The sequence below is a fragment of the Lithobates pipiens genome, unplaced genomic scaffold, assembly GCF_037356315.1.
Source record: "Lithobates pipiens isolate NorthernLeopardFrog02 unplaced genomic scaffold, aLitPip1_a1.2 Scaffold_16, whole genome shotgun sequence".
Lineage (NCBI taxonomy): Eukaryota > Metazoa > Chordata > Amphibia > Anura > Ranidae > Lithobates > Lithobates pipiens.
Window position 1 is genome coordinate 193,170,725 of NW_027507748.1, and position 17,772 is coordinate 193,188,496.

General features: G+C 40.5%; 1 protein-coding gene across 4 annotated transcripts in view; it reads left to right on the forward strand.

Moving 5' to 3' along the window:
* SYTL5 (synaptotagmin like 5) overlaps positions 1-17,772 on the forward strand; it is a 293,010-nt gene that overhangs the window by 166,019 nt on the left and 109,219 nt on the right. For all 4 annotated transcript variants that reach the window (XM_077480858.1, XM_077480859.1, XM_077480857.1 and 1 more), the window contains 4 exons: positions 3,053-3,271; positions 11,589-11,704; positions 12,701-12,812; positions 15,024-15,128. In XM_077480858.1, the coding sequence (XP_077336984.1) occupies positions 3,053-3,271; positions 11,589-11,704; positions 12,701-12,812; positions 15,024-15,128 (552 nt within the window). The remainder of the gene's footprint in view (positions 1-3,052; positions 3,272-11,588; positions 11,705-12,700; positions 12,813-15,023; positions 15,129-17,772) is intronic.

A 17,772-nucleotide genomic window follows, 5' to 3' on the forward strand; every position in this document is an offset into this window, starting at 1 on the left:
CTGAAAAACTGGTTACATGTTTACAGTCCTTGATTTCAAGATTATAGCACATAGTATTATTTGTAGTTAATTACCAGGTCACTGAGTAAAGACTACTGTATTCCTGTTGTTTTAGTAGACAACATTGGCCCTAATCTAGCCTTTTATAAGCAGACCTAGAAAAAAAAAAACTTACATTAGATTTTTGACGTTTTTCTTTTCCCTTGCACATTATCATGTAAAGATCTTAAAAAATTCAAAATGCATGACAAATGTTTTCTCATATAATATTACTTACTGTTTAAAGCATTAAACATGAACCATCTGTCTAGTCAGGTTATACCACTTAATAGAAGGTGTTTATTCTTGCCTGGCTAACCAGATAACAAAACTCCATAGATCTTGGCAAGTTAAGAGTAATCTTCAGTGGAGTACACTGTGACAGACATAATGCTGGATAATGGTGTGAATACACACTTTTACCTAAATTTGCTATTTCCATTTAAAGTAGTTGGTGGTGGCCATATTGCATCTCATTCTCTGTGGCTCCGGAGGTGAGAGGTACTTAATGGAGTTCCTAGATTTTCTCAACTATAGCAGTCATAATGAGGACAAATAATTGTGTTGTGCTCCTTAGAGGGATTCTTATAAGTGTTAAAAAAATTTTTTAAAGAGTGACACCATCCTTACCAGGGCAAGGGGATTATTGAGAGGGGATACCGAGCTATATAGAAAAAAATGGTCCATTTTATGGTAATAACTTGTCAGGAACATTAAAAATGTTTGTTCTACTGAAAAAAAAAAAAAACTCTAGCATGTAAAATATATCATAAACTATTATTCTTCACCATTATCCCTTCATTTTCTAAATTGAATGCACTAGATATGAGTTTCTGATACTATGATTCTTTCTCTAGAGCGTATCACTCAATTATGAAACCTGCTATAAAAGCAGATTTTACATTTACTTTTTTTTTTGTTTAGTTTAACCTACATCTATTGCATTTTGCATAAATGTACAGTGCATGAAAGGGTAGTACAGAAGATTTAGGGTATGGACATGTAAGCACGTTACAATGCAGTATTAGTGATTCATTCTAACATTACTTGTATAACAATATTCTCATAGAGGAAACAAATATCACATGTTTGGTATGAGGAATAAACCAGATTTGCCTCTTAAGGATCACATTTACTAATTTGAGATAAAAGTAAAGAACTCATCTATGGTGTATAGTTAGGCATTTATGCTGTTTTTAGTCCATAAATGAAATGGGAAAAAGGAGAGAGTGAAGTATAAGAAGTAGTGTAATTTGGAAAAGGATTTTTTACAGGATGAGCGTTGGAGAGAGAAGAAAGGTAAGAGATATTGAAGGTTGAAAAAATGAAAAGGGAGACAAAGAAAAAAGGGATAGGAGGATGGGGATCAGAATGGTCCTCCAACATGGCTCAAACACAGCAAGCTGTTTCTACTCAGCTTTGAATTCAGATGAAAATCAATATATGATGGGACCAAAAGTTCCATGTTGTCATAAATTGTTCCGATCTGTCACATTCCTTGGATAATTCCAGATCTCTGATTGATTCCAGCTCTGAGGCCCATTCCTTTGAGGATGGTATTTATAATAGATCTCCAATATCAGAGTATAATTGCTCTGGCAGAGGTAAGGAAGTGATGAAGAAAATCCTTCTTGACTGATTTGAGGGGGCCTAGATTGATTAGAAGTAAAGCTCTTTTCATTGTATTGGGGATTTGCATTGCCATAATCATACAATAAACGGCAAAAATCTTTGTCCAGTATTCTCTGATCGGTGGTATTCCTACTAGATGTGTGTCATGGTCCCCTTGGAGTCAAGATAATGCCAACAGATATCCAAAAAAGATGAAAAAAAGCAATGTAAAACTGCAGGGACCATCTGGTAACTAGTTTTAAGTTTTTCTCCTGTCTTGGCAAAGAATTTCTTTGTGTGTTTGTTGGGTATATATAGGGGAGGTGATCAACTAGAACATGCCAGTGGAGGGTATCATCTATATATGCTGTATCTGTGACATGCTGACCTGTTTTTTTACAATATGAGAGTAGGATAATGCAATGTATAATAAACGTGTGTTTTAATACAGCGCCATTAGTGATTTCCCTTCCTCTGTGTTGTATATGCTGTGTGCTTGATCGCTGGAATAGCTTAATGTGATCTGCTACAGTGGTGGTATAAGCGGCTGGCTGTGGAACCGGTGGTTTAATTCCTGCCCATCCATCCATCCATGCTCTGGATTTTTCCTTACAGGTCTTGCTAAACCTCTTATAATTTGAGGTCTAGCTTTATAAGAAGAAGCTTTGAGTATCACTGGTGGTTTGGTGCACAGAGATGTTTATGGAAATCTTTTCTGATCTTCAGTTTTCGTTTTCCTCCTGATTGAAGGCACCTATTCACGTAAAAGACTTTGATTTTGCACTTTTTTTTTTTTATGGACTTCATTATGAACTGTTAATTTATCTCTTATTTATTCACAGTATTTTATGCACTTGAAGTTTTTTATTATCTTTGTGTCCATATATGTACAATATTTTAAAGTATTCATTCAATTTCTGCACATGTATCGTGCTGTGTAGTACTGGTGATCTGGAACTATTTAGTTACACAGTTACCCTAGGTTCATATTATTGCGGGTGGTTGCAATTGTGGGTCAGGGTTTAAATCGCATGCATTCCCGCACCCGCAACAGTTAAATCTTAATGGCACCCCAATGCATTGGAAAATTGTCAAATGCATGAAACTGCATAGTGCAAAACAATAAGATTATATGAAGGGATGACATTTTTTGGACAGTACTGGGGTTATATACACTGTATGAACAGTATCTTTGCATGTCTATATGCCTTTTGCGTTAAAGAAAGAATGTTATACCATGTACTAAGACCATATTCTATTGATGTCCAATATGCATGGAGAGATATAGTGCACATTGTCTATAATTGTGATGTATTACTACACTCACTGGGTCATAGTATTTCATTTATAGATCTGATATGCACAATGGAATCATTTTAAAATGCATTTTGTTTTATTCAAGGAAAATGAAAAATGAACTCCTGGAAATCAAAAAGAAGGGTGGCAAAATCAGCAGGTTGCGCCAGAACAGTGCCAGAATCTGTGTTCGCTGTCAGAAGAAGCTGGGGATAATCTTTGACCGTGGAGACGTATGCCAAGCCTGCCAGTTCCGTGTGTGCAAAGCATGTCGTGTTGTGGTAAAAGACAAAGTTTGGAAGTGTAATGTGTGTGCCAAAATTGCGTAAGTATAATTGGTAGTAACATATTTCTGTGTTTCATACACGGGTAGAATAACCGTTCTCCCACATATACTTCTACAACCACCACTCACAATTTGAAATGTCCTGTATATCATATACATATAGAGTAAGTGAAACGAGAAATAAAAATTATACCTCATATAATAGGTGGATAAACAAGTTGTTATATAAATGTTCTGCATCCTGCATTTTCTGTTATTCTAAAATCCTATAAGTGTATGCAGGTACCTGATAGCTCATACTCTTGTATATAGCCCACATGTGATATCAGGTTCATCTTTCTTCATGCACAATTTATTCATTTTGATATAACTGAGATCAGAATAATGAAAAAAATCAAAGCATGTTTGAATAACCTTGTTTGTTGATTTATTTATTTTTTGTTATATACGTATATGAAAGCAGCCATATTTGCTCATTACATATTTAGGCTCTGCCTTCTGCACATTGTACTAAATAATAATGCATTTTGGTTATACAGACACTTACAAATTTGTGTGAACCGTGAATGTGATTGGTACACTTTAAAGGATAACTTCACTAATAGCTGGAATACTGAAATACCTACCTGCCTTATGCTGTTTAGTCTTTCAAGCAAAAGGTCCGTTGCAGGCACTCTTTTGTTGTACACATGCTTTCAATGGTCCCACCCATTCCTTTGGAGAGACCATACTCTGCTGGATAGCTGGAGAATGCCAAAAGTACAGACCTTCCATAAAAAAGAATTAGCAAAGTGCATATTTTCACTAGAAAGTGGACTCAACCTGGATATAATACTTGCAAAGGCTATGCAATAGCAGATTTTCAGGCATGGGGAAAAAAAGCTAAGTATTTCACTATACTGGCTTCACTTAGGGAGGTAGAGGGTTTACTTTAAAGGACAACTTCCCTAAAACAAAGTTGTCATTTAAGTTGGACATCATTTTTAGGATATTTAGCCGTGACAGGGTTAGGAGGAAAGAGGTTGATGAGTAGATCAGTGCAGTTCAGTCTTCCCTTTGTCTAACTATAGATTACAGGGGTTCCTTAGTGTGGGGGGATTCCAAGTGGGTCTGAAGTCTGCTATCTGCTGTTTTCTTCCTGGTGGAGCTCCTAATGAAAGCTTCCAGGGCAACCATACTGGATTCCTAAACTACCAAACTGCCCCCTGTAGATTTCAGAACCAGCTGATATACTACACAGGATTCCCAGAAAGCTTATTGAATTGAGCCTTTTGTCGATCAATTTTACACTCATCACTCATAAATAGAATCCAAGGTACTATACATAAACTCCCACAAAGGCATTGTGCCCCTAAGCAACCAAAATTAAACTTGAGTGTTCCTCAATGGTCAATCCCCGCATTTAGACCTTTACATTTTAGAGTGAAGTGATAAATAATGAGCTGGAATTTACAACAGGAAGGAGCTTACAGGATATCAGCGCAAATTGTACGTCTAGCCCAGTACAGAACACCGAATACAAACAAGGCAAAGTTATATAATTCCACTTGTGTTTCAAGTTAGGTGACTTTTTGTACCCCCTGGATGTAAGAGGGAATAGCAGAAATTGGGAATCAAAATGAATGTGTATTTTGCTTTGTCATGTTTTGTAAGCTGCTGATAAAGCATTTATGTTAGAGAAGCGAACCATACAATTGTTTTCAGGAACGTTTCAGACTTCTCACAGATGGCATCGAACAAACGTTCACATTTTGCATGTCAAATTGAACGAGCCTGACAGCAGCTGAATATTTATGCACTGAAATTTCCATTCACTGTTTGTTTCAACCTTCGAGAGAATGGAAGGAGATTAAACTATTTACTTTCCACTGTTTTGTGCTTGTCTGAATGTTCCATTAGTTGAAATGGGAAGGGACAGACAGGTCATCTGAGAGTAATTCAGGACCTGAATGTACCAATCTTGTATGTGTCACTGTCATCTATCCCTGTGGCTGTACATGACTCACAAAGAAAATATAACCAATCCCATAAAGGTTTCGCCTAACCAAGCAAATTCATTTCAAGGCTGAATCTTTATTAAAAACATAATACCGATATATATATATATATATATATATATATATATATATATATATATATATATATATATATATATTTATTAGTGGCAGAGCATTGCCCTGCCAGGGTCTAGAAGGAGGATGTAACCCAGAATTCTCAACCAGACGGGTTGAGAGGCTCCAGGGAGCATATAACAGTGTTTTGTAAAGTCCACTTTGGGACCTGGAGCTCAGGGATTTCTGAGAGATCCAGGTGGAATGAAATCCCTAGTCCTGGGTCCTGATTTTGAGAACAGCCAGCATACTGATTGGTCAGGTGTGTGCTGGGGTTTTAGTAGTAACCTGACCATGGTTCTGCGCTCCACCCCGGCAGATAGGAAGTCTGAGAACCAGGAGTCAGGAGGGCTCCACGTGGGAGCCAGTGCACCAAGAGGCTGTTGGCTATATGCACCAAGGTGGTTGGTTGGTGAAACAGTCTGTACCGGACAGACAAGGGCCTGGAGTGTAAGGCCAGAGCTGCCATGCTGCAAGTGAGAGCCAACTAGGCTGAATGTCATTTTTTTTTTTGTTGATGGAAAAGGGAATGCTGAAAGCCCCTGTGAGGGAAACCTATGTTGTTTGCTGAACTTGCTTTTAATAAAATGGGCAAACAAAGCCCTTAAAAAGAAGAACCAGCGAGTGGCGGTGTCCTTGAAGCTCTACATTTGATGCTAGATATATATACTCTCTTTATATATATATATATATATATATATATATATATATATATATATATATATATATATATATATTATATGTAGTTTGTGTACGCTTTGTTTCCTGCCACTTAGTACTGGTCTCAGGCAGAGTGCAAAAGACTAGTATTATTATTACACAGAATTTATTTAGTGCCAGCAGTTTGTGCAGCACTTTGCACTATAAAGGAAGACAGTACAGTTACAAAACAATTCAGTACCACAGGGTTAGAAGAACCCTGCTCCTAAAAAGCTTACAATCGAATAGGAAGGGGCAAGTTGCACAAAAGGTATTAACTGTGAGGGATGAGCTGATGGGAGAAATAAAAGATTCAGTTGTTAGCGTATAGGCTTTCTAAAAGTGGACATGAGTGGAGTAGGAGACAGCCGGAAAAATTAAGGGTAGAGAGTTCCAGTGGATGAGAGAGGCTCTGGAGAAGTCCTGGAGATCAGCATGGGAGGATACAAGGTAGCTGAAGAGCAGGAGGTCTTAAGAGGAGTGAAGAAGACGGTTTGGGTGATATATTGAGACAAGATTGGTGATGTAGCTGTGGACAGGGTTGTAAATGGCTTTTTAGGTAGTTAGTATTCTGAATATTATTTGTTGGACAATCGGAAGCCAGTTGAGGGATTGGCAGAGAGGGGGAGGAGTGGACACTGAGTGGTTAATAATGTGCATGAGTCTGGCAGCCGCAATCAAGATAGACCTTTAGCAGTATTGCGTGTGGGTTAACTGCAGCTGATCACAGACTTAGCACGCCTTGTGTTTCTCTGTGTGGAGGCAGCCATATTGATAGAGGCAGAACCAACCCTAACAAAGGATATCAGTGAGCAGTACAGTGATGACACCAAATTTCTATTCAGATCTTGGAGACTACCAGAGGCAGTGGTCCCTTAGATGCTGATATACAGCTATGATCCTGTAAGTAGAGGGGTGCCTAGATACCCTCAAATACCATTGCTCTACTGTTTTTCTGGAGGAATTCAATTCGCTGTCCTGTTGAATGTTGTCTTCCAGTTCCTAGGTTGCCATAACATGCATCAAACATTATGCCCATTTAGAAGGCAGCATGTGTTATCAGCACAAGGTCCATTAATTAAACAGCAGGTATCAGACCTCTGGTGACCCCTAACTCTCAAAGGCATAGAAGGTTAGGTTAAATTTGGCTACTCATATACATCATTTAAGTATGTATGTTTTTTTAGACATATACAGTATCTCACAAAAGTGAGTATACCCCTCACGATTTTGTAAATATTTTATTATCTTGTCATTGACAGTACTGAAGAAATTACACTTTGCTACCAAGTAAAGTAGTGAGCGTACAGCTTGTATAACAGTGTAAATGTTATGTGCCCTCAAAATAACAAAACACACAGCCATTAATGTCTAAACCACTGGCAACAAAAGTGAGTACACCCCTAAGTGAAAATGTCCAAATTGGGCCCAAAGTGTTTTGCGTGTCCACCATTCCTTTCCAGCACTGCCTTAACCCTCTTGGGCATGGAGTTCACCAGAGCTTCACTGGTTGCCACTGAAGTCCTCTTCCACTCCTCCATGATGACACCACGGAGCTGGTGGATGTTAGAGACCTTGCACTCCTCCTCCTTCAGTTTGAGGATGCCCCACTGAGGCTCAATAGGGTTTAGGTCTGGATGCATGCTTGGCCAGTCCATCACCTTTACCCTTAGCTTCTTTAGCAAGGCAGTGGTCATCTTGTAGGTGTGTTTGGGGTCATTATCATGTTGGAATACTGCCCTGAGGCCCAGTCTCCGAAGGGAGGGGATCATGCTCTGCTTCAGTATGTCACAGTACATGTTGGCATTCATGGTTCCCTCAATTAACTATAGCTCCCCAGTGGCGGCAGCACTCATGCAGCCACAGATTATGATACTCCCACCAACATGCTTGACTGTAGGCAAGACACACTTGTCTGTGTACACCTGGTTGCCACCACACACACTTGATACCATCTGAACCAAATACGTTTATCTTGGTCTCATCAGACCACAGGACATGATTCCAGTAATCCATTTCCTTAGTCTGCTACTCTTCAGCAAACTGTGGGCTTTCCTGTGAATCATCTTTAGAAGAGTATTCCTTCTGGAATGACAGCCATGCAGACCAATTCGATGCAGTGTGCGGCATATGGTCTGGCAGCACTGACAAGCTGACCCCCCCACCCCTTTCGACCTCTACAGCAAATCTGGCAGCACTCATATGTCTATTTCCCAACCTCTAGATATGAAGCTGGGCACGTGCACTGCACTTCTTTGGTCGACCGTGGCGAGGCCTGTTCTGAGTGGAATCTGTCCTGTTAAACCACTGTATGATCTTGGCCACCGTGCTGCAGCTCAGTTTCAGGGTCTTGGCAAATTTGTTGTAGCCTAGGCCAGTGATGGCAAACCTTGGCACCCCAGATGTTTTGGAACTACATTTCCCATGCTGCTCATGTACTCTGCAGTGTAGTTAAGAATCATGGGAAATGTAGTTCCAAAACATCTGAGGTGCCAAGGTTCACCATCACTGGCCTAGGCCATCTTTATGGAGAGCAACAATTCTTTTTTTTTTCAGATCCTCAGAGAGTTCTTTGCCATGAGGCGCCATGTTGAATTTCCAGTGACCAGTATAAGAAAGTGAGAACAATAACACCAAATGTAACATGCCTGCTCTCCATTCGCACCTGAGACTTTGTAACACTAACGAGTCACATGACACTGGGAGGGAAAATGGCTAATTGGGCCCAAATTGGACATTTTCACTTCGGGGCGTTCTCACTTTTGCCAGTAGTTTAGACATTAATGGCTGTGTGGTGAGTTATTTTGAAGGAATAGCAAATTTACACTGTTATACAAGCTGTACACTCACTACTTTACATTGTAGCATAGTGTAATTTCTTCAGTGTTATCACATGAAAATATATAATAAAATATTTACAAAAATGTGAGGGGTGTACTCATTTTTGTGAGATGCCGTATGTAGGTTTATGTATGTTTATTAAGCATGTGCATTTTTTATGATGTAAAGAGGAACTGTAACCAATAATTGCTATGTTAAAACAAAAGGAATTTGTCCTATCAACTCTTGTTAGACATACATATGTCCACATTGTCCCCCTGTATGCCCTTTGTGGCTCACCTATACAACAAATCATTGCATTTTTTTTGTGTCCCATTACTTCAGGAAGGGTTGATGAAGAAGTAGTATGCGGTGTACTGGGGGGCAAAGAAACAAACTTCTCTGTATGCCTTTCCCGTAAAAACCTGTCTATATGTATGGCTACTTGCATGGCTTCATTCAATGACTTTGGTTCAGGGTAGTATACTAAGGACTCCTTAATGGAGTCTGATAAGCCTAACCTGAACTTCTTAGAGCTGGGTCATTCCACCCTGAGTCAGGTGCCCAGCGGCAGAAATCAGAACAGTATTGTTCAGCGGTGCGTTTACCCTGACGTAATGACCTAAAGTTAGCTTCAGCTGAATGGGCACAGTCAGGATCATTGTAGACTAAACCTAAGGCCTTGAAAAAAGCTTCAACTGACCCTCTGGCTGGGTCATCTGTGAGGAGACTAAATGCCCAAGACTTGGGATCCCCCTGTAACCATGTAGTAATCGGGTCAACCCGCTGTGCTTCAGAACCAGAGGAATGGGGCTTAACTTGGGCTTTGGCTCTGGGCGGGTTAACTTGGGCTCTGGCTCCTGCATTACTGCTGGAGGTGCATTTACATGCACAGACAGTTCCTGGACTGGGTGTGCCAGTTTGCAAATTTCCTCAGCAAATAAGTGAGCCTGTCTTGAGTCCATCGTCACAGAATTATTATTTTTTTGTTAAAGGCTTGTGATAATGTCACATCTATCCCAACGCAGGTGGTTAGACACTATAGCTGTTGTGTTCTTTATCTATAGCATCCCCCTTTCCCATATGGCAAGCAGGCCTACTGCTACTCGGTTGCCCCCGGGACTTATACACAATGCTATAGTGCCTGGCTACCATGCCAAGGCAGGCTCAAAATTAGCAAAGCAAACATGTACTTGCGGTTGGCAAACAGGTAGTGTAGTTCAATGACAGTCCAGGTAAAAGGCAGGCTGAGTTCAGGGAATAATCCAAAATATGGTTCACGGTCATACACAGGGAAATACAATCTAGCAGGGCAGACAGAAAGGGGGGCTTTATCAGGAATAACACACGTATCACTCTCTATCACAAGCATGCAAGTGAGGGTTTAGCTGGCTTATAACAGGTTTGAGTTGCCACACCGAGACTGACCACATCAATCAGCTTGCAGGTGGACAAAGACAGGGAGAATGCCATAGCCAAAACCCAGATGCTGGAATGAGGAGCAGGAGCTCTAGACACTCCTGGCAGTGCATGTGATCAGCACAAGGCCAATCAGCACTGTCCAGACAGAGAGGGTCAGGGGTCCTGCTTCCTGATAAGACAGCTAGATCAATATGAAAACTACTCCTACAAGCTTTCACCAGATACCGATAGAAGTCATAACAACTACTCTAACTGCTGATGAATAAAGGCATTAAGCAGATTGTGTTTACTAAAATGATTGCATGTCCATGTTCTGTGTACTATGGGAGAGCAGATATAGTGAATGTAGGGTCCTGATTTTAGTAACACTTTAATCCTCGATAATTGTTACTCCGTAACAGTTGAAAATTGTGTTGCCCTGCCGCAATGCAGAACTCATTTCAGTTACATTAGAAGGTATCTAGAGATTTGGTACTCCTTTGACATGGGATCAGTGGTTGATCTGTCCTAGCATGGAACTAAAGTGGACCTTTAGTCAGAACCTTAAGTCCTGCTGGATCACTTCAGGCTGGCCCTTTTTGCAGTTATAGCTATGTAAAACATAAAAAATAAGCGCCTATGCTGTTTTCACCCTGCTCTGCACATGTTCAGTTAATTCTTTCTTTTCTCGGCACTGTGCCTAAAATCAGAGCCACTAGAGGCCAAATTAAATTTACAAGGATAGTGTATTATCTCCATGATTCTCCGTTCCCACTCTGAATCAGCAGCCTGTAAAGCTTCTTTCAGTTCTTGCCCTCTATCTGAGCTCAGACATTCCATCAAGGCTGGAAATGTACATATTTTAATTACAGAAAGTGACATTTATATTTTTGAGACCAAGGGGAGGGGGCGAGTCTCCTATAAGTAAGTAACTGCTCTGGGCTCCCACAAAGTGGCAGCCTCCAGGGAGAAGAATCGGGAGTAATGCTGGAGGCAATTTACAGCATACACTGGTTTTTGTAGCATAATTATTACTGTGAAATGTATATTATTTTGTTAAGAACAGTATTGTTATCAAACTGTTATGGGTAAAGTTCCGCTTTAATATACATTTGGCCTAAAAAAAAAAAAAAAAAAAAAAAAAATCCTGATAGTATTTTTCCACACTTCAAACAATTGTTGAAAAGCTTTAAACAAGGTTACAATTGCTAACAAGTTTTAACATTCTGAAAACAGAATGAGAAGAAAGGTTTAAATAAAACAATTATGGAATGAATCTGAAATGTGAGCATTTTATGCCAGATTACTCTTTTCTTTATCTACAGGCAGATAAGGATAGCAACAGGGGACTGGTTTTTTGAAGAACGAGCCAAGCGGTTTAAAAATTCCACTGTGCTGGGATCTGATGTGGTCAGGAAATCTATTATGAGAAAAACGCCAGGTATTTCTACATTTAAATATTGTAGAATCAAAGCGGGAACCCTAGGACAAGGGAGCTTTTTGTGTACGCTGATTGCTTTGCACAATTAACATGCTGTTTGCAGTACTGTCGGCTTCTAATGCCAACATAAACCTTTACGCTTCTTCAGTAAAGCCCCATACACACTATCAGATTATCTGCTGATTTTTCCTTCAGGTTTACCAAAACCATGTAGTGGAAGGGCCTGCCTGATTGCATACACATTGAAACTCCTAAGGTTTGACCTCATATTATGTGGTTTTGGTAAATCTGAAGGAAAAACTCAGCAGAAAAACTGATAGTGTGTATGGGGCCTAAGGCAACATGCACAATGGGCAGGAACCTATTGCAACCAGTCAAATATCAGCTGACCATAGCAAGGCCAGTTAACATAACATTTTTAATTGTTTTCATGGCATCCTGCCATTTACACATTATGCTCATTGTGCTGATTTAATAAGTTTAGCAGTCTCAGTACATTTTTTGCACACTGTGGTCTTTAGACTTGACACAGTTCAGGCCAAGCAGTAGCCCTGATCTGGAGATACACTAATGCCTAGGCTTGGCTTCTAAACCAAACCTCTGATTATTCTTGGTGTGTCTGCAGCAATAAATCATCAGGGCCTAAGTCAAATATAAATGTAATACTGGCGGTTTCATTTTCCGTGCTGTTGTTCTTCACATGCCAAATGAATTAGACTCATATGAGATATTGGATAGTGAATAACAATGCAAGCTGTCACTGAATGCACTGGTGTCTTTTCCGATTAAAGAGTTCAGATTGGTGACTCACAATTTTCAATATAAAATGGCCAGTAGCAGTTACCACTATGAAAGCATTGCTGTCAGGATTATTACGTTATTTGCCAAAGCATTGACCTTTCAGCTTCACACTGCCTAGAGGAGTATCAAACAATGCTTAGTCATGCATTGAAACTGATTTATTTTCTTTTTTTTTTATATGTGATCATTATACAGTGTCTACTAGAATAGTGGAAGAATCTGAACAGATTGGTAATGATAAAAAAGAAGATGCTCCAGTGCCTGCAACTTCTGAAACTGCCCAAGCTACAGAGGGCAACACAAAACGGTAAGTGCCCCCTAACTAGGATTGCTAGGAAAACTGGAGATCTCCTGCCCTTAAAGGGATACTAAACAGAGAAGTGTTGATTGCTTAAAGTGATGCTAAAGTCTTGTTTTTTTTCTTGTTAAAAATAACAAACATGTCATACTTACCTGCACTGTGCAGTGGTTTTGTACAGAGACGCCCCAGTCCTCCTCTTCTCGGTTCCCTCTTTGGTGCTCCTGGCCTCTCCCTCCTGTTGAGTTCCCCCATAGAAAGCAGACTGCTATGAGGGCACCTGAGCCGAGCTGAAGCTCCCTGTGTCCATTCAGACACGGAGCCGTGGCCCAGTCCCATCCCCTTTTTCTCTCCTCATTGGCTCGCTGACTTTGGTTGACAGCAGCGGGAGCCAATGGCACCACACTGCTGTCTTAGCCAATGAGGAGGGAAGTCCTGGACAGTCTCTCGTGCAACATCGTTGGATCTAGATGGACCAATGGTAAGTATTAGGACTGAGAGGGGCTGCTGAACACAGAAGGTTTTTTATCTTAATGCATAGAATACGTTATGATAAAAAAAAAAAAACATTCTGCCTTTACAATCACTTTAAACCACTCCCATAGTGTTTAGTGATGGGAGGGCATAGAGGAAGAGGAACATAGCTGGTCTACATAATCTCAGCTTGCAGTGGGGATACAGAGAAGATGGGAGGGAAAGCAGAGGCAGAATCAAGCGGGTATATTTCACTTTACACAAAACAAATGCTTTAGTGTCTTTGTGAGCACACACACTCTCTGTTTTATAGTATGTAATGAGTTATTCATAGTCTGGATAATGACACTTTAATTAGTATAACCTATATGATTACAGCAATTGCATCCATTTTGTAATTTGCTATTGAAAATGACCTTACTATTCAACAGACAACCAGCTGATTTGACACTTGCGGAATGTTTTACAAATATCAGGTCTAACAAATACTATTTGTATATAGGACTTGCTGTATATTAGGACTTTTTAGGCACATAAAATCAGACGATATGTATGCAAAAAAGGTATCAATGTTATTATATTACAAAACCTCAATAAGAACAAATGTTAAAAAGTGGCTGACAACAGAAGATCACTCATCTGCATGGTCCACTATCTGTTACTCTGTCTACGTAGTCAACATCACACAGTATGTACTAAATTGTAGCAGATTGTATAGAAAAATGACATATGGAGAAACCCAGGTGTAGGCAGAACACACGCAGAGAGCAGAAGTGCTCAAAGCTTCTTTGCTGAGAGGCTGGGCTGACAGACAGGCAATGGTAGGTTCACAAGGGCTGTACAGGCACAGACAGGAAATCAGGGTAATCTGGCACAAAAAGGGTTAAATCCAGTGTTACAGGGCAATAATCTGCGTATAGCAAGGGGTAAATCCAGCACACCAGGTAGTAATCTGGACACAGCAGGGTAGTCAACAATGTGGCATAGCAAAGGCTAAGTGCAGCACATGGGGCAGTAATTCAGGCGCCACAGGGGGTAAATTCAGTGTACAGGGCAGTACTCCAGGTGCAGCAAGGTAGGCAGCAATGTGGCCACAACATAGGTTAAGTCCAAAACACAGGGCAGTAATCTGGGCACAGTAGGCTAGGCAGCAATGTGGCACAGCAAGCGTCAGGTGATTAACAAGGCAACAGCAGCTTCAGCCAAAGGGATCCAGGTAGAGTGGCAGGCAGGGGAGGTTCTGAGAACACATGCCAGTCGGGGGTCTTCAGAGGGCTGTGTGTCCTGGCCGAAGCTTCAGGACCACACAGGCACCAGCTGTGAGAGGAGACACAGCAATGAGAAATAGTCTACAGAGTTGCAATATTGCACTGCAAGGCAAATTATCCACAGCACAGTAAACTCATCCATTACAAAACTGCAAGTTAAAGAGGTTCTCTTTAACAGGAATCAGAAAACAGGGAAGCCTAATTCACCCACCAGAAGAAAATCTTGTAAAGTATGTTTTAACATGTAAACAGTCATACATGTAGCATGCACTGTTTATGACATGCTAAACTGCAAAATCAACTAGCATTTTCAGATTTCTGCTAACAGGGCCTTTTTATGTGTGTGTGCGTGTGTATATGTGTGTGTGTGTGTGTGTATATGTATATGTGTATATATATATATATATATATATATATATATATATATATATATAATATATACAGTATATGCTGTAACATGGAACATTGCATTTTTTAGCATCCCTGACAAAAAATCTGGAAAAGGTGAAGATACCAAAAGCCTACGTTCCAATTATGACACTCAGAGCCTGAGAAGTGCCCGATCGGTGCCTCGTCCTAATGGGTGAGATTTGAAAATTGATACATTTCCTGAAAAGAATGCTGTATGGACAGTAATGGAGTAGATTTTATTATGCAGCAACATACTGTTACATATTTCACGAAAATCATAAATAACTTTCAACAAAAGAAAAGATAAGGAAAGGGGTAAGAGTAGTTAGAAATGGCAGTTGAGATTTTAGTTTTTTGGTGCTTCATGAGGCTTCGATGAGGTTTCAATGAGGCTTTGGTGGGGCTTCGATGAGGCTTTGGTGGGGCTTCGATGAGGCTTCGGGGGGGCTTCAGTGGCGCTTCAAGCGAGCTTTGCCATAGACTTCTATGGAGGCTTTGAAGACTATTTGACGCACAACTAAAGCGACATAGGGTATCATTTTTGAAGCAAAGCAAAAGCAAGGTGTAAACAGGACTGTAAGCTAACCATTTTATTTAGTGACAGGAGCTTTGACTAGCATTCAGAGAGCGTCAACAAAGCGTGTCTGAAGCCTTGTTTTTTGAAGCAAGTGTAAACAAGCATAAATGAGCCCTAAAACTTAGGGCAATAGTTCCACGGACCTCCTAAGTCCTTTGTGAGATAAAAGGGAGACTTTCTTTTTTTTCCCCCAAAAGTATGTTGGCAAAGAATGATTCCAGTTGCAATATAATACTTGTAATTGTTTATAAGTACATATAGGTTTATACACCAGACAAAATTATACTAGAGGAATTAGGGGCAGAATATATTGTTCCAAAAGAAGGACAGTCCTGCTAAATGAGACCGTTAAGAGCAATGTGATTGTACCAGTATATTTGACCCACACACAGCTTATCTAGTACAACAGTGGTCACATAGAATAATATGGTGGGACTCATCTATAACAGGCCCTTGGTTTAAATACAAAGTAGTTGAAACTGAAAGAATATTAGTAGCCTAGCCATTGGTAACATTAAACAAATAAACTCTTGTGGCAATGCTCACTTCCTGGTCCTTTTTGGGTTGAAAAACACGCTGTACAATTCAACTCCATTGTAGTGATCCGAAGCTGTCAGAAACACACCCCCTAGGGGCACATCATGAAGCCACTTTGGACTCACAAGTGGATGCTTCAGACGACAGGGTCATGTCTTTAAGTGGTGGAATTCTCTGCAGCATTCGAGACCTACTAACAAACACCACCAGAATAGAGCACCTCTAAGGATACTGTTGCAGTTTTTTTTTTTTTTTTTTTTTTTAAATTGTATTTTTATTGAAAATAGAAAGATAACAAGAATACAGTATCTTACACTTGTACAAGTGTTCATAGAAACAGTAAGTTTGACATATGAGACAAATCAAAAACAAGAAGGAAAAGGAGGGGGGGGGGGAGAAGGAGGGTGGGGCATAATAGTTCAGCATATTTATTATGTCTTCAAAAGATTATCAGTTATTTGCAGTACAGATCCGTAAATGCCACTTTCAAATAACCAAGTCTCAGTGAGCCGGGGGCGTGGGAATGCCTTCCTTTCAGAATTATATGACATGGTTTGGTCGATTAATTTGAGCATTTAAACTCATCATAAGAGGGCGTGGAGTAGTAATCTGAATTACGCAGCAGTATTCAGTTTGGAGCGGTTCCACAGATCCCAAATCTTGGAGAACTGGGGCATAGTATCGTGGACTATGGCTGTAAGCTTTTCCATACGGCTGATATGTTCTAAGTTCTGCAAAACCTGGGTGAGATCGGGCGGAATATGAGATAACCACCGAGTAGGGATGGCTCTTTTAGCCGCTAGTAAAATGAAGGTGGCGAGCTTCTGAGCATGTTTAGAAAGTCCAGGAATCGGTAACCCTAATAGGAAGTACAGAGGATCTAGTGGGAGGGAAATCTCAAACAAGTCTTGGATGAAAGACTGTATTGTCAGCCAGAATGGGCTAATCAGTGGGCATTCCCAAAAAATATGAAAATGAGAACCTGTATCTCCTCGGCATCTCCAACAGACCGCAGGGGCCGTGGGGTCATATTTATGTAGAATTTCAGGCGTTCTATACCAGAAAAGCAATATCTTATAAGCTGTTTCCTTCTGTTCTACACAACGCGATGTCTGAGAGACAGCTGCCCATATTCTCTGCCACTGTGGGAGCAATATGGGATGTTTTAGCATTTGCGACCACTTCCGCATATAAGAATGGGAAGATTCTGTAATGGGTACCGATTCCTGGAGTATTCGATATATGTCAGAGATTAAATGGGCCTGGTATGGGCCTTGTGCGCATAAGAGTTCAAATGGGGTTGGCTTGTCGAGACTTAGGGTGGGGGATTTAGAAGCGAAATAATGTCTGATCTGGAGATAGGAGTGGAAAAGTTGTTTGGGAATCTGGTGCTGTTTCTGCAATTCCGCGAACGATAGAAGTTTCCTGGTGAGAGGATGTACTATGTTGCGGAGCTGAAAAATACCAGCTTGGGACCAAGGAATCATCCTATCATAAGCCAGGCTGTCCGGGATATCTGGGTTAAACAAAATGTTTATCAAAGGAGGGCATTGGGAGGCTAGAGAGAACAACTTTAAGCATTTCCTCCAGACATCCAGGGAGAATAACATCGGGGCTAGACAGATGCTGCGAAGTGGGCCCATGGAGGTTTTAAGGTCCGTCCAGAGCATGGCACAAATGTGTGCAGGTCTGGTGATGCTCA